This window comes from Mobula birostris, chromosome X (genome assembly GCF_030028105.1).
Source record: "Mobula birostris isolate sMobBir1 chromosome X, sMobBir1.hap1, whole genome shotgun sequence".
NCBI lineage: Eukaryota > Metazoa > Chordata > Chondrichthyes > Myliobatiformes > Myliobatidae > Mobula > Mobula birostris.
The window spans coordinates 11,685,773-11,706,691 of record NC_092402.1 but is presented as its reverse complement, the minus strand read 5'-3'; the positions used below and the strand labels follow the sequence as shown (position 1 = coordinate 11,706,691).

Here is a 20,919-nt window from a genome sequence, read left to right as displayed (position 1 = left end):
TGGGTAAGAAACGTGATCCAAGTGACATTGACTGTGGAATAATTATCGGTGCCAGAAAGGGTGATTTGATTAGCTCTGAAGCTGCTGATCTCCTGGGATAGTCTCTGGAGTTTACAGAGAATGGTGTGAAAAACTCTAAAAAGCATTCAGTGAGCAGCAGTTATGTGGGCAAAAATGCCTTTTTAATAAGAGAGATCAGAGGAGAATGGTCAGACTGGTTCAAGTAGACAGGGAGGTGATAATAATTCTAATAACCTTGCATTCCAACAGTGGTGTGCAGAAGAGCATCTTTGAACGCACAGCACGTCAAACCATGAAGTACAAACGTAGATGGGCGAAAGCAGCAGATACAAACATACACTCATTGTCCCCTGTATTAGGTACAGAAGGTACCAAAGTGAGTGGCAAGGGGGAGATATGTCTCTACCGAAGGAGGTGTAAGGCGCTCCGTACCTCTGCTATCCTGCAGGTCACTGCTTAGCGACCAACCCTCCCCCCAGTCAGGGTCATGTGAAGCCGTGGGAGCAGGTGGTGGATGGTCGGACGAGCAGTCGGTGCAAATCACAGGTCCTGGTTATGTGACCACTGCTACCAGGCAGACAGTCTCTGAAGAGTATTGATAATGGCTGGGGTCACCCGTCTTGTAAAGACACTGGCCCAGAAGACGGCAATGGCAAACTACTTCTGAAGAAAAATCAAGAACAATCATGATCATGGGACCACGATCGCCCACCTCATACGACACGGTACATGATGATGATGATGATGATGATGATGATGTACCAAATAAAGGAGCCACCTGAATGTAGAGCTAGATTTTGAAATAGAGAATGTAAACTCACTTGTTCTGTAGGTCCTGGATCTCCCCCCAGAGCTCAGCCTGGCTCATGTAACGTTTCCAGATTTCAGCTGTAATGTTTGGCAAATCCAGTGACTTGATATCAGACAGCTCAAGGAAGGCACAATTCGTCTAGGGAGGAGGATTGAAGAGATTATAAGCATTTTGCCTTAAAAACCAGCCCTATAAATGCTGTAACAATCTATTCAGGTGCCACAGGTACTTCAGTAAGCGTCACTGTTTCAAGATGTTTAAAAAAAACAATCTTCAAAATCGGCAGATTCTGGACTGCAGACCTTAAAGATATAGGACCAGATTTAGGCCATTCCAACAGGCAAATCACGCGTGCCCTGCTATTCCAACGTGGCTGATTTATTATCCCTCTCAACCCCAATCTCCTGCATTCTCCCCACTAACCTTTGACACTCTTATCAATCAAAGACCTGTCAACCTCCACTTTAAACATACAATGACTTGGCCTCCACAGCTGTCTGTGGCATTGATTTCCATAGATTCACCACCCTCTGGCTAAAGAAATTCCTCCTCATCTCTGTTCTAAAAGGACATCCTTCTATTGAGAGGCTGTGTCCTCTGGTCCTGGACTCCCCGCGCTATAGGAAACATCCTCTCCACATCCACTCTATCTGTGTCCTCTGGTCCTGGACTCCCCGCACTATAGAAAACATCCTCTCCACATCCACTCTATCTGTGCCCTCTGGTCCTAGACTCCCCCACTATAGGAAACATCCTCTCCACATCCACTCTGTCTGTGTCCTCTGGTCCTGGACTCCCCGCACTATAGAAAACATCCTCTCCACATCCACTCTATCTGTGCCCTCTGGTCCTAGACTCCCCCACTATAGGAAACATCCTCTCCACATCCACTCTGTCTGTGTCCTCTGGTCCTGGACTCCCCCCACTATAGGAAACATCCTCTCCACATCCACTCTATCTGTGTCCTCTGGTCCTAGACTCCCCCACTATAGGAAACATCCTCTCCACATCCACTCTATCTGTGCCCTCTGGTCCTAGACTCGCCCACTATAGGAAACATCCTCTCAATATCCACTCTATCTGTGCCCTCTGGTCCTAGACTCCCCCACTCTAGGAAACATCCTCTCCACCTCCACTCTATCTGTGTCCTCTGGTCTTAGACTCCCCCACTATAGGAAACATCCTCTCCACATCCACTCTATCTGTGTCCTCTGGTCCTAGACTCCCCCACTATAGGAAACATCCTCTCCACATCCACTCTATCTGTGTCCTCTGGTCTTAGACTCCCCCACTATAGGAAACATCCTCTCCACATCCACTCTATCTGTGCCCTCTGGTCCTAGACTCCCCCACTCTAGGAAACATCCTCTCCACCTCCACTCTATCTGTGTCCTCTGGTCTTAGACTCCCCCACTATAGGAAACATCCTCTCCACATCCACTCTATCTGTGTCCTCTGGTCCTAGACTTCCCCACTATAGGAAACATCCACTCTATCTGTGTCCTCTGGTCCTAGACTCCCCCACTATAGGAAACATCCTCTCCACATCCACTCTATCCGTGTCCTCTGGTCCTAGACTCCCCCACTATAGGAAACATCCTCTCCGCATCCGCTCTAACTCGGCCTTTCGTCACCCGGTTAGCGAATGATTCTGATTCCTAAAGCCCCCCACCCCGCAGGTCCATCACTGCCTTGACTTGAATACAGAAAGGCCTAGATAGAGTGGATGCGGAGAGGATGTTTCCTATAGTAGAGATGGAGCAGACAATGGGCTGAATGGCCCAATTCAGTTCCTATGTCTTATGGTCTTGACTTGGGAATATGTTGTTGGTCATTCATTGACAGAGTCTAAACCCTGGAAATGTCTTGTAGAACAGTTCCATGAAAGTAAATTTGCCACACCAACAGTTCAAACAGCTTGCTTGCAAGTTCTTTGTCATTTCAACCATATCAATGTATACTTCCAAACAAAACAATGTTCCTCCAGACCAAGGTGCACAACACAGTACATATGACTCACACACAACATTCTGATGATGTGTTTTCAGGCCCTTTGAGCGATCTGGCGCTTTGCTGTCCCTGAGGTCGTTTGGTAAGGTTTGGAGCAAAGTGTGCAGCCAAGAAACCCGGCGATCATGATCAACTCCGTTTCTCACTAATTAAGGTGTCAAGCAAGATTGAAATCGAGAATGAGAGCGAAAGGCAAGCAGGTGTTCATCTGCCTTTTGACCAGTCTCTCCCCCTCTCTCTCTCCCCACCTCCCTCTCGCTTCCTGCTGTTGGAGGATGATGCCAGGGACTTGGGTCTTGGGCAAGGTTCAATTGACAGAGTTTGTGGATTGCACCCTGTAGTTCACGTTATGTGTTTCTGCTTTCTGGTTCCTCCTATTTTATTGTTATTTTGTGATTTTGATCAGGGTGGACTGGCTCTGCGGCCCGCGGTCAATGAACGGCACAACATTAAGTTAAACTGAACTGAAATATACTGAACATTCCTGGACTGTTTCAAGGATCCTATGGTTTCATGTTTTATATTCAGTGCTTTCACTTATTTTTTTGCTGTTTGTACGACTTGTTCAGTTTTTGTGCATTTGGTGTTTTCTTTGAACGGATTCCATGGTGTTTCTTTGTTTTGTGACTGTCTGTGGGAAGACGAATCTCAGGGTTGTATATTTGATAATAAATGCATTTTGAATCTTTGATACGTGGTGAGACCTGGGTGGTGGCAGAGATTTCAGCAGTTCTCACGGCCTGTTGCCACGGTGACTCCTGCCTGATGGTAGGAGATCAAAAAGGTTGTTGAACCAGATGGGAGGGATCACTCCCGAGGGCAGTATCCTGGCCTGTGTAAACAAAAAAATCCTTTTGCCTGATCCGAGATGCAAATGCCAGATGGTACAGGATCTAACTTCCAACAACAGTGCGCGCCCCCCCCCCCCCCCACCAAGTGTGGTGGGCAAATCTGCAGCTTAAACGAGTGGTGTGCTGAAAATCAGTTTAACCCAACAGCAACAAATTGTTGCTGAAGGGCAGAGGGACTTTAGTGTGCAGGTCTTTCAAATCTTTTTATGTTATATTATACAAAAGAAACAACATGAGTACATTGAAGTAACAACACTTACAATGTCTCAAAAAAGACATTATCTTAAAGATTGAAAAACAATTTTGTGATAACGAAAAAACCTACTAAGCAGAAAAAGTGAGAGAAAAAAAGAACCCATTAGGTGTACAACTCCAGAGTCATGCGTCATACAAAAAGCTTCTAAAAATAAACATCAAACCGCCAGCAAGAAAATATACTAAAAAATTTACAATTAGATCGTGGAAAAAATCTATCAATTAGCTCAAATGATAATAACGAGCAAATGAGCCCCATCTTTTCTCAAAATCAAATAAAGGTTCGAAGGTTCGACTTCTAATTTTCTCCAAACTAAGACATAGCATCACTTGAGAGAACCATTGTAACAAAGTGGGAGCTGATGTATCCTTCCACTTCAACAAAATGGCTATCAATGTAACAAATGCAATAACATGCTGGTCAGACACAGAAATACCATGAATATTTTGAGGAACTATTCCAAAAACCACAGTTAATTTATTAGTTTGTAAATTAATTTTAAGTGCTTTAGAAATTGTTGAAAAAAACCGACTTCCAGAACTGTTCCAATATAGAACAAGACCAAAACATATGTGTCAGTGTAGCTATCTCAGTTTTACATCTATCACAATGACTATCAACAATAGAAAAGATTTTGGAAAGTCTCTCTTTCGTCAAATGATAACGATGTACAATTTTAAATTGAAGCAATGAATGGCTAGCACAAATTGAAGAAGAGTTGATAAATATTCTCTTTCATACTCACACTTTCTGCAATACCTTCAAGTTAGACATTTTTTACAAAAATATTTACGTAATTTTCCTTACATATTGGAGGCTGACCTGTTAGATACTATTATGAGTATGAATCCTTTGATCAAGGGTTCTATTGGAAGAATTTATCATTTATTATTACAATGGGATAAGCATCCTTTATCTAAGATTAAACAGGATTGGGAAAAGGAACTCAATTTGACTTTTATGATGGAGGATTGGATGCAGATTTTGAAGTTGGTTAACTCTTCAATTAGTGTGCAGGTCTAAAGACATCTGCTTCTACAGTAGACAGTTTGTCGATCAATTGTCCTGCTATTAGGCTAGTGTTAAATCAGTGGGTTACAGGGTGGTGCGGCTCAGTGTTCGGGCTGTATCTCTAAATAAATAAGTAATCTGGGTACCTCAAGCTTTGCTGTTTCGTTGCTAGTCCAGGTTATCGTCAGCACAAGTGGAGTGAGCTTGGTCAGGGGGATCAGCAAGCGGGGATCAAACTGTAGAGTGACCTGATCTTCAGAGAGTGCCAGCACTTTCACCCCTGACTGCGTCTCTAGGATTTGGTGGAGATTAGACAGGGTGTGGAAATCACAAGGGCGTATGCTGCATGAAAAAGAAACAACAGAAATTAGTCACAAGAGGAATAGAAACATAGAAACATAAAAAATAGGTGCAGGAGTAGGCCATTCGGCCCTTCGAGCCTGCATCGCCATTTATTATGATCATGGCTGATCATCCAACTCAGAACCCCGCCCCAGCCTTCCCTCCATACCCCCTGATCCCCGTAGCCACAAGGGCCATATCTAACTCCCTCTTAAATATAGCCAATGAACTGGCCTCAACTGTTTCCTGTGGCAGAGAATTCCACAGATTCACCACTCTCTGTGTGAAGAAGTTTTTCCTAATCTCGGTCCTAAAAGGCTTCCCCTTTATCCTCAAACTGTGACCCCTCGTTCTGGACTTCCCCAACATCGGGAACAATCTTCCTGCATCTAGCCTGTCCAATCCCTTTAGGATTTTATACTTTTCAATCAGATCCCCCCTCAATCTTCTAAATTCCAACGAGTACAAGCCCAGTTCATCCAGTCTTTCTTCATATGAAAGTCCTGCCATCCCAGGAATCAATCTGGTGAACCTTCTTTGTACTCCCTCTATGGCAAGGATGTCTTTCCTCAGATTAGGGGACCAAAACTGCACACAATACTCCAGGTGTGGTCTCACCAAGGCCTTGTACAACTGCAGTAGTACCTCCCTGCTCCTGTACTCAAATCCTCTCGCTATAAATGCCAGCATACCATTCGCCTTTTTCACCGCCTGCTGTACCTGCATGCCCACTTTCAATGACTGGTGTATAATGACACCCAGGTCTCGTTGCACCTCCCCTTTTCTTAATCGGCCACCATTCAGATAATAATCTGTTTTCCTATTTTTGCCACCAAAGTGGATAACTTCACATTTATCCACATTAAATTGCATCTGCCATGAATTTGCCCACTCACCCAACCTATCCAAGTCACTCTGCATCCTCTTAGCATCCTCCTCACAGCTAACGCTGCCACCCAGCTTCGTGTCATCCGCAAACTTGGAGATGCTGCATTTAATTCCCTCATCTAAGTCATTAATATATATTGTAAACAACTGGGGTCCCAGCACTGAGCCTTGCAGTACCCCACTAGTCACTACCTGCCATTCTGAAAAGGTCCCGTTTATTCCCACTCTTTGCTTCCTGTCTGCTAACCAATTCTCCATCCACATCAATACCTTACCCCCAATACCATGTGCTTTAAGTTTGCACACTAATCTCCTGTGTGGGACCTTGTCAAAAGCCTTTTGAAAATCCAAATATACCACATCCACTGGTTCTCCCCTATCCACTCTACTGGTTACATCCTCAAAAAATTCTATGAGATTCGTCAGACATGATTTTCCTTTCACAAATCCATGCTGACTTTGTCCGATGATTTCACCGCTTTCCAAATGTGCTGTTATCACATCTTTGATAACTGACTCCAGCAGTTTCCCCACCACCGACGTTAGGCTAACTGGTCTATAGTTCCCCGGTTTCTCTCTCCCTCCTTTTTTAAAAAGTGGGGTTACATTAGCCACCCTCCAATCCTCAGGAACTAGTCCAGAATCTAATGAGTTTTGAATAGTTGCTGGTAACATGAAATGACACCAAGCACATGTGGGCAGAAGTCAAGAATCTCGATTGAGACTGACATGCAACTAAATGAGATGGGGGGAAGCTGCGTGGCCTCGGTTGTTGCGCTGACCAGGTTCTCACACCACAGCGTCACCCGTTATAGCCACCCAGGGAGCGGTTAGTGGGAGAGAACAGAGGCGTGGCGGGCACGCTGGAGTCAGTGCTGGGTTAGGGGATGGCCCTTGCAGGCCAGCTCTCCTATCGGTACTGCTCTCCAGTGTTCGCTCCCTGAAAGACAAGCTGGATTGTTTTCATGTGCAGATGACCCAGTGCGAGATGAGGAACTGCTGCATGCTTGTTCTTGCAGAAGCATGGCTCCAGGACAACAGCCTATGCACCATCAATCTTCAGGCCATGACACTCAGGGTCTTGAGCTAATATTATTTTGTGACAGTGTGTGCTATCATAACCTCATGTACTGTGTGTGTTTTGTACCTTGGCCCCAGTGGAAGGCTCTTTTGTTTAGCTGTATACACATGAATGGTCGAATGGCAACTAAACTAGAATTTGAATGCTGGAGGAGCCAGGAATCATCCGTGGAGGGGAGGATATATTTCACAACATATGCCAGTGATACTAAACCTGATTTTGATAAGTAAACAACCTCCACTGTGCTGCAGAGAACAAGTGGCAACTGCAAAAAGAGAGAATGAACAGCCAAAAGACCCAACCACTAACCACAGCCATCACTTACTCTTAGAACCATAGAACATTACAGCACAGAAACAGGCCTTTAGGCCCTCCTTGGCTGTGCCGAACCATTTTCTGCCTAGTCCCACTGACCTGCACCTGGACCATATCCCTCCATACACCTCTCATCCATGTACCTGTCCAAGTTTTTCTTAAATGTTAAAAGTGAGCCTGCATTTACCACCTCGTCTGGCAGCTCATTCCACACTCCCACCACTCTCTGTGTGAAGAAGTCCCCCACCCTAATGTTCCCTTTAAACTTTTCCCCCTTCACCCTTAACCTATGTCCTCTTCTTTTTCCTCCCCTAGCCTCAGTGGAAAAAGCCTGCTTGCATTCACTCTATCTATACCCATCATAATTTTATTGACAGTCTGTCACCTGTCAGTCTCTCCCTTAAATACACCCAGTACCTTGCCCTCCGCTCTGTGACAATGAATCCTATATCGAGAAGCAAAAAAAAAAGAAAAATAAAGCGATTACACACTGTAGAATAAAGTTTCCCAGTTACAGAGAAAGTGCGTTGCAGGCAGTCCGTACGGTGCAAGGTAGATTGCGAGGTCGAGAGTCTGTGTTATCGCACCGGGGGTACGGTTCAGTGGTTTTTTTCAGTCGGGTAGAAACTACCCTTGAGCCTGGTGGTCAGTAGACTCTCTCGGGCGTTTGCCTCGGCCGCCCGATGGGAGGGGGAGAAGAGGGAACATCCGCAGCGGGTGGGATCTTTGCTTACGCCGGTGGCCGGCAGAGTGGATCTTGGGTTCAAATGAAACAACAGTCCTCAGGGACCAAGGGCAAAAACACAGTGCATATATCACACACAGCACATAAAATAATATTAACATAATAATGTAAACAAATTACCGTAGATGTACAAGTTGACATATTGTGCATATACAACATATAATCAGCATAATGCTGTTATAAATAATGTGTACTGGGTGGTTTAGCAGGTGCTTAGAAGTCTCACACCCTGGGAGAAGAAGCTGTTATCGAGCACAACAAACTTTGTTCTTATACTGCAGTACCTTCTGCCTGATGGTAGGTCAGAAAGATTGTGGGACAGATGGGAGGGGGCCTTAACAATGCTGAGGGCTGTGTGAACGCAGCGCTTCTGGTGTACATCCCGGAATCAGAACTTGCAACAGTTTTGGTCACTGGTAACACACACAAAATGCCAGAGGAACTCAGCAAGTCAGGCAGCATCTATGGAGAGGAATTAACAGTTGACGTTTCTAGCAGAGACCCTTCATCAGCACCAAAGCATTGACTGTTTATTCTTTTCCATAGATGCTGCCTGACCTGCTGAGTTCCTCCAGCATTTTGTGTGTGTTGCTCTGGATTTCCAGCATCTGTAGAATCTTGTGTTTGGTCACTTGTGTTTCCTATGATCTGGCAAGATTCTTTTTAGTAAGAAAATATATTGAACTCTGAAGCAGTTTTGCCTAAAGCAGGGGTTCTCAAGGAGCGATCCACAAAACCTTGCTCAAGGGTATTAGTCCGTGGCATAAAAACGATTGGGAACCGCTGGCCTAAAGCCTCTGTGGCTGATACGCTGGCCGATGGTTAGCTCCTGAAAGATTCGTCGTTGTGATGTGTGTGAAATCCCTTCATGGTGTGATTGGACATAAAATCTATGTTGGGGAATGATCCCATTGTCTACAGCCCACCAATACTTTGAACAGTTAATTGTTATAACCATAACCATTTAATATCTGATGCTGTACTACTTACCTGTCAGTGAAGCCACACTTCCTCGCCATCAGCTGGATTGCTCGCTGTGCCTGTTGTATCGAGGCATGGCACTTGCTTATAGACAGGGAGCATTCCTCAATGCCCTTCTCAATCAGACTCTTCTCTTCGGCCAATCCCAGTTTCTGCTCCTAGACAGCAAGTAGACAATTGGGCTCTCGATACACACTCAGTGGCCACTTTATATTCGGTACACCTGTTCAACTGCTCATTAATGCAGATTTATAATCAGTCAATCATGTGGCAGCAACTCAATGCATGAAAGCATGCAGACACGGTCAAGAGGTTCAGTTGTTGTTCAGACCAAACATCAGAATGGGGAAGAAATCTGATCTAAGTGACTTTGACCGTGGAATGATTGCTGATGCCAGACGGGGTGGGTTGAGTATCTCAGAAACTGCTGTTCTCCTGGGAATTTCACACACAAGAATCTAGAGTTCACAGAGGATAGTGTGAAAAAAAAAATCCAGTGAGCAGCAGTTCTGTGGGCAAAAATGCCTCGTTAATGAGTGAGTCAGAGAATGGCCACGCTGGTTTAAGCTGACAGTAACTCAAATAACCACACGTTACAACAGTAGATGCAGAAGAGCATCTCTGAACCCACAACATGTCAAACCTTGAAGTGGACGGGCTACAGCAGCTGAAGACCATGAACGTGCACTCAATGGCCACTTTGTTAGGTACAGGTCGTCCCTAATAAGATGTCCACTGTGTGTATATTCTCTGGTTTTTTTTGATGTACCTTATCCCCATTAGCACGTGACATTGTGGGGCAGATAGCACCAGAGACCCAAGATCAATTAATATCTCGAGTGCTGCTTGCGCAGAGTTGGCACATTCTCTGTTTTGGGCCCCTCATCGTAAAAAAGGATGCACTGGCATTGGAGGGGGTCCAGAAGAAGTTCTCAAGAATGAAAGTGTTAATGTATGAGGAGCATTTGATAGCTCTGGACCTGTACAAGCTAGAGTTGAGAAGAATGAGGAGATCTCATTGAAAGCTAGTGGACATTGAAAGGCTTATATAATGAATGTGGAGAGGATGTTTCATATAGCGGGGGAGTCTAGGACCAGCAGGCACCGCCTCAGAATAGTAGTGCCCCATTAGAACAGGGATGACAAGGAATTTCTTTAGCCAGGTGGTGAATCTGTACATTGCCTTGCCACAGATGGCTGTGGAAGCAAAGTCATAAAGTAGAGGTTGATAGGTTCTTCACTAGTAAGGGCGCCAACGGTTATGGGGAGAAGGCAGTAAAATGGGGTTGAGAGGGATAATAAGTTAGCCATGATGGGAATGGTGGAACAGACTCAATGGGCTGAATGGCCTAATTCTGCTCTTGTTTTACAATCTTATAACTGTGTGAGTTTCAACAAGATGCTCCAGTTTCTTCTCACATCATAAAGTAGTATATGGTAACATATATATACTTTGATAATAAATTTACTTTAACATTGAAAGACTGCAGGTTGATGGGATAATTGGATACTATACATCAACTTTATATGTCACATACAGTACATGCATTAGGAATTTGCTATGATGTTTAGGTCAGGTTGTGATATGCAACAAGAAAAAAACAACACTGGCCAGTGTGTAGCCCAGTGGAAGAATCTAGGGCAGGGGTTCTCAACCTTTTTATGCTATGGAGCCTTACCATTAACTGAAGAGTCTCTGGAGCCCAGGTTGGGAACCCCTGATGGAAGGGGAGTTCATGGGGATGGGATTAATATAAATGGGTAATTGGTGTGGACTCGTTGAGCTGAAGGGTCTGTTTCTGTGGTTTATGATTTCATAATGCTGTGCAGTCTACCGCAGGCGCTCCCAATCTGGGGTCCACGTATCCCTTGCTTAATGGTATTGGCCCATGGGATGAAAAAGGTTGGGAACCACTGATCTAGGGCAAGTTCCACAATGGCTTAGAGAATGAGGTTAAGAGGAATGGCGATAGTTTTCTGGATCAGGGACTCCCAACCTTTTTTATGCCATGGACTCCTATCATTAACCGAGGGGTCCGTAGACCCCAAGTTGGGAATCCCTGCTCTAAGGGTTACTATTAATGGTCAGACAACCCAGGGCTTAGGTTCAATCTTTGAGTTAGGAACTTAATTAAGTAAATTTGCCAATCATGGAACAGCTCAAGATAAAACAAACACCAAAGCTGATGCATTATTGCAATAACCCAACAGTTCACCTCAGGGAACTTAACAGACATGACTGCTGCAAACCTCTACAGACTTACCTCCTGAAACTGTAACCTCTTTTGGTGAGCAACCTCTTCAAGCTGTCTTTTCTGTTTAAAGAGAGATAATGAAAATGAATTAACATGTTTTCAAGTTCAATTTGTCATTCAACCACACCCATGTATGCAAAACACAATACATACAGGACATAGCAGATACAGTGACAAAATTTATTATTTCTGAAGAACTTTAGGAAGGGAAGACAACATTTACATTACATTTTTCATGATCAAAGGGCATGCCAAAACAGTTTAGAGTTAACAAGATGCTTTTTTAAGATGCAGCAACTCCTGTAATGCAAAAACAGATGGCAGCAAATTCCCATAACAAACACATTATTAACCAGATTTCATGTTTAAACTGAAGGTGGTTGGGAGATAAATAGGGCATTAGGCATCTCTTTGAAGAGGTACACAGAACACTGCAGCACACCCAGGCCCTTCCCTCCCACAAGGTCCTCCATTTTTGCTATCATCAATGTGCCTAAGAGTCTCCTAAATGTCCGTAATGTACCTGCCTCTACATTCCACACAACCGCCACTCTGCGTTTTAAAAAAAAAACCCTGATATCTGCCCTATACTTTTCTTCAATTCCCTTAAAATTATTTCTCCTTGTATCAGGCAATTCCATCCTGGGAAAAAGCCTGTCTGTCCGTCCACTGGATCGATGGCTCTTATCTTGTACAACTCTCAACCTCCTTCACTCCAAAGAGAAAAACCCCAGCTCGCTCAACCGATAAGACATGCTCTCCAATCAAGGCAGTATTCTGATAAATCTCTGCACCCTCTCTAAAGCTTCCACATCCTTGCAATAATGAGGCAACCAGAGCTGAACACAATACTCCAAGAGTGGTATGTTGTAATAATACTTCCACACAAGTAGTAATGTGAGATACTTAATGCTTCATCAGAAAGAATGGCATCTCTGACAGCAGAGAACCTCCCCGCTTTCTCTCTCTGACGATAGTAAGTTTGCAGACAATACGAAGATAGGTACGGGAGAAGGTAGTGTTGAGGAAGCAGGGAGTCTGCAGATGGGCTTGGACAGATTAGAATGGGCAAAGAAGTGGCAGGTTGCATAAAGTGTAGCTAGGTGTATGGTCATGAACTTTGGTATGAGGAATTAAGGTGTAGAATAGTTTCTAAATGGAGAGTACACTATAAACTTTTTGGTATATTTTCTTTCCTTGCTGGCAGTTTGATGTTTATTTTTAGAAGCTTTTTATATGATGCATGGCTCTGGGGTTGCACACCTAATGGGTTTTTTTCCCTCACTTTTTCTGCTTAGTAGGCTTTTTTTGTTATCACAAATTTTTTTTCAATCTTTAAGATAATGTCTCTTTTAAGACATTGTAAGTGTTGTTACTTCAATGTACTTGTGTTATTTCTTTTGTATAATATAACAATAAAAAGATTTGAAAAGAAAAGAGAGTACATTCAGAAACAGGAGGAAAAAAGGAACTCGAAGAGTCCGCGTGCAGGAATTCCCTAAAGGTAAACTTGCAGATTGAGTCAGTAGTAAGGAAGGCAAATGCAATGCTAGCAGTCATTTCCAGAGGACTAGACCATAAAAGCGAGGGTGTAATGTTGAGGCTTTATAAGGCACTTGGATCAAACTTAGGCTCCATATCTAACAAAAGGATGGGCTGGTAATGGAGCAGGTCCAGAGGTGGTTTACGGGAATTATCCCAGGAATGAGGAGCGTTTCATGGCTCAAGGGCTATACTTGGTAGAATTTTGAGAGTGAGAGGGATTTCTTTGAAACCGACTTAGATGCTTTCCTGTGGCTTCACCTATCACCTTTCCCTCCCCTCCCTTCACCTTTTCATTCTGGCATCATCCCCCTTCCTTTCCAATCCTGAAGAAGGGTCTTGGCCAAAACATCAACTGGTTATTTATTTCCACAGATGCTGACTGACCTCATGAATTACTCTAGCATTTTGTGTGTGTTGCTTTGAATGTTGAAAGACCTAGACAAAGTAGATGTGGGGAGGATGTTTCCTACAGTGACGGAGTCTAGGACCAAGGGGCACAGCCTCAGGCCCTTTAAAACAGAGACAGGGAGGAATTTCTTTTCCCAGAAGGTGGTGAATCTGTGGAATTCATTGCCACAGACGGCTGTGGAGGTCAAGACATGGAGTATATTTAAAGTGGACATTGATAGATTCTTGGTTAGTAAGGACATCAAAGCTGATGCAGGAGAATTGGGTCAAGAGAGAAAATAATTCAGCCATGATGGAATGGCAGAACAGACTCAATGGACCGAATGGCCTAATTCTGCTCTTACGTCTTCTGGTCTTATAAGATGCTCTTAGTGCTGCGCCAAGAAATTTAGGCTAGACTTTATGTCCCAGTCTCACAAACAGGCTTGAACTCAGAATGCAGACATTTTTTTTAATTTCTCTAAAAATTGGGTACAATAAGGGAAAGAGGTAGGGGAGTTATGGAAACTATGATGATTAAAGAAGAGGAAGTACCGGAGCTTTGAAGGAATATAAAAGTGGATAAGTCTCTGGGTCCTGACAGGATATTCCCTAGGACCTTGAGGGAAGTTAGTGTGGAAATAGCAGGGGCTCTGACAGAAATATTTTAAATGTTATTAGAAACGGGGATGGTGCCAGAAGATTGGCGTATTGCTCATGTTGTTCCATTGTTTAAAAAAGGGTTCTAAGAGTAAACCTAGCAATTATCAGCCTGTGAGTTTGACGTCAGTGGTGGGTAAATTGATGAAAAGTATTCTTAGGGATGGTATATATAATTATCTGGATAGACAAGGTCTGATTAGGAACAGTCAACATGGATTTGTGCGTGGAAGGTCATGTTTGACAAATCTTATTGAATTTTTTGAAATGGTTTCCAGGAAAGTTGATGACGGTAAAGCGGTAGATGTTGTCATAATGGACTTCAGTAAGGCCCTTGACAAGGTCCCACACGGAAGGTCGGTAAGAAGGTTCAATTGTTAGGTATTAATATGGAAGTAGTAAAATGGATTCAACAGTGGCTGGATAGGAGACGCCAGAGAGTGGTGGTGGTGGAAAACTATTTGTAAGATTGGAGGCCGGTGACTAGTGGTGTGCCTCAGGGATCTGTACTGGGTCCAGTGTTATTTGTCATATACAGTAATGATCTGGATGATGGGGTGGTAAATTGGATGAGTAAGTATGCAGATGATACTAAGGTAGGTGGAGTTGCAGATAATGAAGTAGGTTTTCAAAGCTTGCAGAGAGATTTAGGCCGGTTAAAAGAGTGGGCTGAAAGATGGCAGATGGAGTTTAATGCTGATAAATGTGAGGTGCTACATTTTGGTAGGACTAATCAAAATAGGACGTACATGGTAAATAGTAGGGCATTGAAGAATGCAGTAGAACAGAGGGATCTAGGAATACTGGTGCATAGTTCCCTGAAGGTGGAATCTCATGTGGATAGGGTGGTGAAGAAAGCTTTTGGTATGCTGGCCTTTATAAATCAGAGCATTGAGTATAGGAGTTGGGATGTAATGTTGAAATTGTACAAGCATTGGTGAGGCCAAATTGGGAGTATTGTGTACAGTTCTGGTCACCGAATTATAGGAAAGCTGTCAACAAAATAGAGAGAAGATTTACTAGAATGTTACCTGGGTTTCATCTCCTAAGTTACAGAGAAAGGTTGAACAAGTTGGGTCTTTATTCTTTGGAACATAGAAGGTTGAAGGGGGTCTTGATAGAGATATTTAAAATTATGAGGGGGATAGATAGAGTTGTCTTTTTCCATTGAGAGTGGGGGAGATTCAAACAAGAGGACATGAGTTGAGAGTTAAAGGGCAAAAGTTTAGGGGTAACATGAGGGGGAACTTCTTTACTCAGAGAGTGGTAGCTGTGTGGAACGAGCTGCCAGCAGAAGTGGTTGAGGCAGGTTCGATGTTGTCGTTTGAAGTTAAATTGGATAGATGTATGGACAGGAAAGGAATGGAAGGTTATGGGCTGAGTGCAGGTCGGTGGGACTAGGTGAGAGTAGAGTTCAGCACGGACTAGAAGGGCCGAGATGGCCTGTTTCCGTGCTGTAATTGTTGTAATTTATCGCTTCAGCTACAAGGTACAGGTTATGTAGGACCTTCTGGTTCTTCGAGCTGCACCGTCCAGCAAGTCCCCAATTTAATCCTAGCCTGATCACAGGTCAATTTACAATGCCCAATTAACCTACCAGTCGGTATGTCTTTGGACCATTGGGGGGGGGGGGGGGGTGGAACCAGAGGAAAAGCATGTAGTCACAGGGAGAACATACAAACTCCTAAAGGCAGCAGCAGAAATTGAGCCCAGGTTGTCTGTACTGTAAAGTGTAGTGCTAACCACTACACTACCATGCGGACATGGAGGCAACAAAGTGAACACAACAGTTCATGTAAAATCAGCATCCATTTACCTTTGCTTCATATAACTGGATAGCATCCTTCAAAGCTTGCTCTTTTGCCTCGAGAGCTTGGAATTTCTGTAGGATGGTGGACATGTTTTGAAGCTCCTCTTCTTGCACTCGACATTCTGATTTCAAGCTCTTCCACTTCTGCCTCATTTCATTGACTTTCAGCTCTGAGGAAATGAAGTTACTTCATTAATGGGTCCAATGTTCAGCACTTCCTTGGGACAAAGTAAGCCTCACGTCATCCACTGTTACAGAGCACTACAGCACAGAAACAGACCTTTGGCCTATCTAGTCCGTGACCAACTATTATTCTGCCTTGTCCTCTCTGAACCATAGCCCTCTACTCCTCTCATCGATATACCTAACCAAACTTCTCTTAAAAGTTGAAATTGAACTCACATCCACCACTTCCGATAGCAGCTTGTTCCACACTCTCACCACCCTCTGAGTGAAGATGTTCTCCTTAAACTTTTAACCTTTCACCCTTTGTTGTAGTCTCACCCAACCTCAGTAGAAAAAGCCTACTTGCAATTTTCCTATCTATACCCTTCAAAATTTTGTATGCCTCTATCAAATCTCCATTCATTTTCCTACGCTCCAGTGTCTAAAGTTCTGACCTACTCATGTCATGGGGTCAGTTGTGATAACTTACAGTACCTTGCAGCTGAAGCAAGTCTCAAATCTTTCGTCATCTCTTAATTAAATAAATAAAACCCCAGTTTTTGTTCAAAAGTGGACGGCACAACAGACAGGTTTTCTTGCCCCTTCAACTCCAACCCCCTGAATCTCCTCAAACACAATTGCGTCCCTAAACTCACGGATATCCTGCGGTTGGTCAATTTCTTTAATCCCATTGGCATCACTGTTTTTCACCAGATCCAACAGCAAAGCACATGTCTTCAGCTGCCGAAACATCATCTTCTGTTTCCTCCGGAAACCCTAAAGGACAGGAGGTGATAGGTCACACTTGTTTTCCTGTTGATGTTGGTTAGTGAGGAATTTTAGCATACACATTGGGTAAAATCTCAAAGGCCTTTCCTCAAGTACACATCCGCATCCCATGAATAAATGAAAACAAAAAGCCCAATTCGAGTCAGAGCAAACATATTCATTCTTCATGGTTCTGTTCGACACAAGAACAAAATAATGAAGAGTTATTGAATGAAGAAATCCATCAGGTCTGGTGTTACATGAATGAAAAGGGAGAGTTTTATTAAAAATTGTTACCACGCTGCATCTCTAAATAAAATAACTGAGTAAAATGTACAAAACTAATTTAAAAATCGTGAAGGGTTTGAAAGAGCAGCCTTTTGTTGTAGAAGCTGCCTGCTGAGAAGGCGAATTTACACTCCTGAAGGAGCCTCTACCCAATCCCTTCCCCACCGTCCTGGTGTAGAGACAAGGGCAAATTTGAAGAAATGAGAAAGGATCTAAAAAGCGTGGATTGGGACAGGTTGTTCTCTGGCATAGATGTGATTGGTAGGTGGGAAGCCTTCAAAGGGGAAATTTTGAGAGTGCAGAGTTTGTATGTTCCTGTCAGGATTAAAGGCAAATTGAATAGGAATAAGGAACCTTGGTTCTCAAGGGATATTGCAACTCTGATAAAGAAGAAGAGGGAGTTGTATGAAATGTATAGGAAACAGGGGGTAAATCAGGTGCTTGAGAAGTATAAGAAGTGCAAGAAAATACTTAAGAAAGAAATCAGGAGGGCAAAAAGAAGACATGAGGTTGCCTTGGCGGTCAAAGTGAAGGATAATCCAAAGAGATTTTACAAGTATATTAAGAGCAAAAGGATTGTAAGGGATAAAATTGGTCCTCTTGAAGATCAGAGTGGTCGGCTTTGTGCGGAACCAAAGGAAATGGGGGAGATCTTAAATAGGTTTTTTGCGTCTGTATTTACTAAGGAAGCTGGCATGAAATCTATGGAATTGAGGGAATCAAGTAGTGAGACCATGGAAACTGTACAGATTGAAAAGGAGGAGGTGCTTGCTGTCTTGAGGAAAATTAAAGTGGATAAATCCCCAGGACCTGACAGAGTGTTCCCTCGGACCTTGAAGGAGACTAGTGTTGAAATTGCGGGGGCCCTGGCAGAAATATTTAAAATGTCGCTGTCTACGGGTGAAGTGCCGGAGGATTGGAGAGTGGCTCATGTTGTTCCGTTGTTTAAAAAAGGATCGAAAAGTAATCCGGGAAATTATAGGCCGGTGAGTTTAACGTCAGTAGTAGGTAAGTTATTGGAGGGAGTACTAAGAGACAGAATCTACAAACATTTGGATAGACAGGGGCTTATTAGGGAGAGTCAACATGGCTTTGTGCGTGGTAGGTCATGTTTGACCAATCTGTTGGAGTTTTTCGAGGAGGTTACCAGGAAAGTGGATGAAGGGAAGGCAGTGGATATTGTCTACACGGACTTCAGTAAGGTCTTTGACAAGGTCCCGCATGGGAGGTTAGTTAGGAAAATTCAGTCGCTAGGTATACATGGAGAGGTGGTAAATTGGATTAGACATTGGCTCAATGGAAGAAGCCAGAGAGTGGTGGTAGAGAATTGCTTCTCTGAGTGGAGGCCAATGACTAGTGGTGTGCCACAGGGATCAGTGCTGGGTCCATTGTTATTTGTCATCTATATCAATGATCTGGATGATAATGTGGTAAATTGGATCAGCAAGTTTGCTGATGATACAAAGATTGGAGGTGTAGTAGACAGTGAGGAAGGTTTTCAGAGCCTGCAGAGGGACTTGAACCAGCTGGAAAAATGGGCTGAAAAATGGCAGATGGAGTTTAATACTGACAAGTATGAGGTATTGCACGTTGGAAGGACAAACCAACGTAGAACATACAGGGTTAATGGTAAGGCACTGAGGAGTGCAGTGGAACAGAGGGATCTGGGAATACAGATACAAAATTCCCTAAGAGTGGCGTCACAGGTAGATAGGGTCATAAAGAGAGCTTTTAGTACATTGGCCTTTATTAATCAAAGTATTGAGTACAAGAGCTGGAATGTTATGATGAGGTTGTATAAGGCATTGGTGAGGCCGAATCTGGAGTATTGTGTTCAGTTTTGGTCACCAAATTACAGGAAGGATATAAATAAGGTTGAAAGAGTGCAGAGAAGGTTTACAAGGATGTTGCCGGGACTTGAGAAACTCAGTTACAGAGAAAGGTTGAATAGGTTAGGACTTTATTCCCTGGGGCATAAAAGAATGACGGGAGATTTGATAGAGGTATATAAAATTATGATGGGTACAGATAGAGTGAATGCAAGCAGGCCTTTTCCACTGAGGCAAGGGGAGAAAAAAACCAGAGGACATGGGTTAAGGGTGAGGGGGGAAAAGTTTAAAGGGAACATTAGGGGGGGCTTCTTCACACAGAGAGTGGTGGGAGTATGGAATGAGCTGCCAGACGAGGTGGTAAATGCGGGTTCTTTTTTAACATTTAAGAATAAATTGGACAGATACATGGATGGGAGGTGTATGGAGGGATATGGTCCGTGTGCAGGGCAGTGGGACTAGGCAGAAAATGGTTCGGCACAGCCAAGAAGGGCCAAAGGGCCTGTTTCTGTGCTGTAGTTTCTATGGTTTCTATGGCAGCAGGACAACACCTTGCCCAGGTCACCATTCCTCATGCTGGTGGACAATGGAACATGTTCTCACTCAGTGCAAGATGGAATACTGTGGACACACAATCCAGGAAAGCTCTCAAATATAAAGAAAAATAAAGAATAGATTTATTTGCCATGTGTACAATAGATGTGTCTCTACCAAAGGAGGTGTGAAGTGCTCCTTCCCTCCACTAGCCTGCAGGTCACCCTTGGGCAAGGTGTAGCACCTGCTTAGCTCCTCCACCCCCCCCCCCCCTCCAATCGATCAGAGTGATGTGAAGCTGTGGGAGCAGGTGGTGGATGGTTGTATGAGCAGCCGGTGCAGATCACAAGTCCTGGTTATGTGACCACTGACGCCAGGCAGACAATCTCTGAAGAGTATTGGTAATGGCTGGGGTCACCCATATTGTAAAGACACTGCCCAGAAGAAGACGATAGCAAACCACTTCTAAAGAAAAATTTGCCAAGAACAATCAAGGTCGTGGAAAGACCGTGATCGCCTACATCATACGACATGGCCCATAATGAATGAATGAATGACTGAATAGTTAAGGCAAAACTCACAACTACATGCTGAACTACAGTGGGTCCTTCTTCTGTTACATATTCTTCTTCTTTGCAAAGATTCTTTGCAGCTTCTACCTCTTTAAGCAGCCTGAAATGTTAAGAAGTTAGCACCATTTATCAGTCATTGGGGCTCGTCAAAGACAACACAACTTTGGAAAGAAACATGGTGTACAATACAGATTCTAAGATTCTTATTTATAAGTCATTTCTCAATCTTCCCAAGCCACAGGATAGACAGTTCAGCCATCATCTGGAACTTGCTACACATCCATTCAAACTGTGTACTGGATTAAGACACAAGAACAGAATTAGGATATCCACCTCTCGATCACGGCAGATTTATTTTCCCTCTCAGCCCCATTCTCCTGCCTCCCCACCCCCACCCTGGAGCACTGACACCCTGACTGTTGAAGAATCTATCAGCATCTGCTTTAAATATCCACAACTTGACAGTAATCTGTGGCAATGAATTCCACAGACCAAAGAAATTCTTCCTCATCTCCACCCTTGGGGTAGAGCTCGAGCTTAGACACAATGTGCACTTTCTACAATCTTCCAGTGAAGTTTGAGAAACCATATCTCATCTTTTAGTGAAGACAGTTTTTACTTTCTAAACTCATTTAAGTATACTTCTTTTAGACCACCTTCTAATATTCTTTTAAACTATCAACAGTTCAAAGTAAAATTATCAAAGTAAACTTATTTTCAAAGTACATATATGTCACCATATACTACCCAAGTTTCATTTTCTTTAGGGCATTCACAGTAAATACAAAGAAACT

General features: G+C 43.6%; 1 protein-coding gene across 2 annotated transcripts in view; it reads right to left on the bottom strand.

The window, feature by feature from the left end:
* Positions 1 to 20,919, bottom strand: part of LOC140191674 (uncharacterized) — a 58,477-nt gene that overhangs the window by 32,239 nt on the left and 5,319 nt on the right. For both annotated transcript variants that reach the window (XM_072249295.1, XM_072249296.1), the window contains exons 2-8: positions 20,135 to 20,225; positions 16,791 to 16,911; positions 15,976 to 16,139; positions 11,577 to 11,627; positions 9,322 to 9,470; positions 5,107 to 5,302; positions 843 to 970 (exon numbers count right to left, since the gene is read on the bottom strand). In XM_072249295.1, the coding sequence (XP_072105396.1) occupies positions 843 to 970; positions 5,107 to 5,302; positions 9,322 to 9,470; positions 11,577 to 11,627; positions 15,976 to 16,139; positions 16,791 to 16,911; positions 20,135 to 20,225 (900 nt within the window). The remainder of the gene's footprint in view (positions 1 to 842; positions 971 to 5,106; positions 5,303 to 9,321; positions 9,471 to 11,576; positions 11,628 to 15,975; positions 16,140 to 16,790; positions 16,912 to 20,134; positions 20,226 to 20,919) is intronic.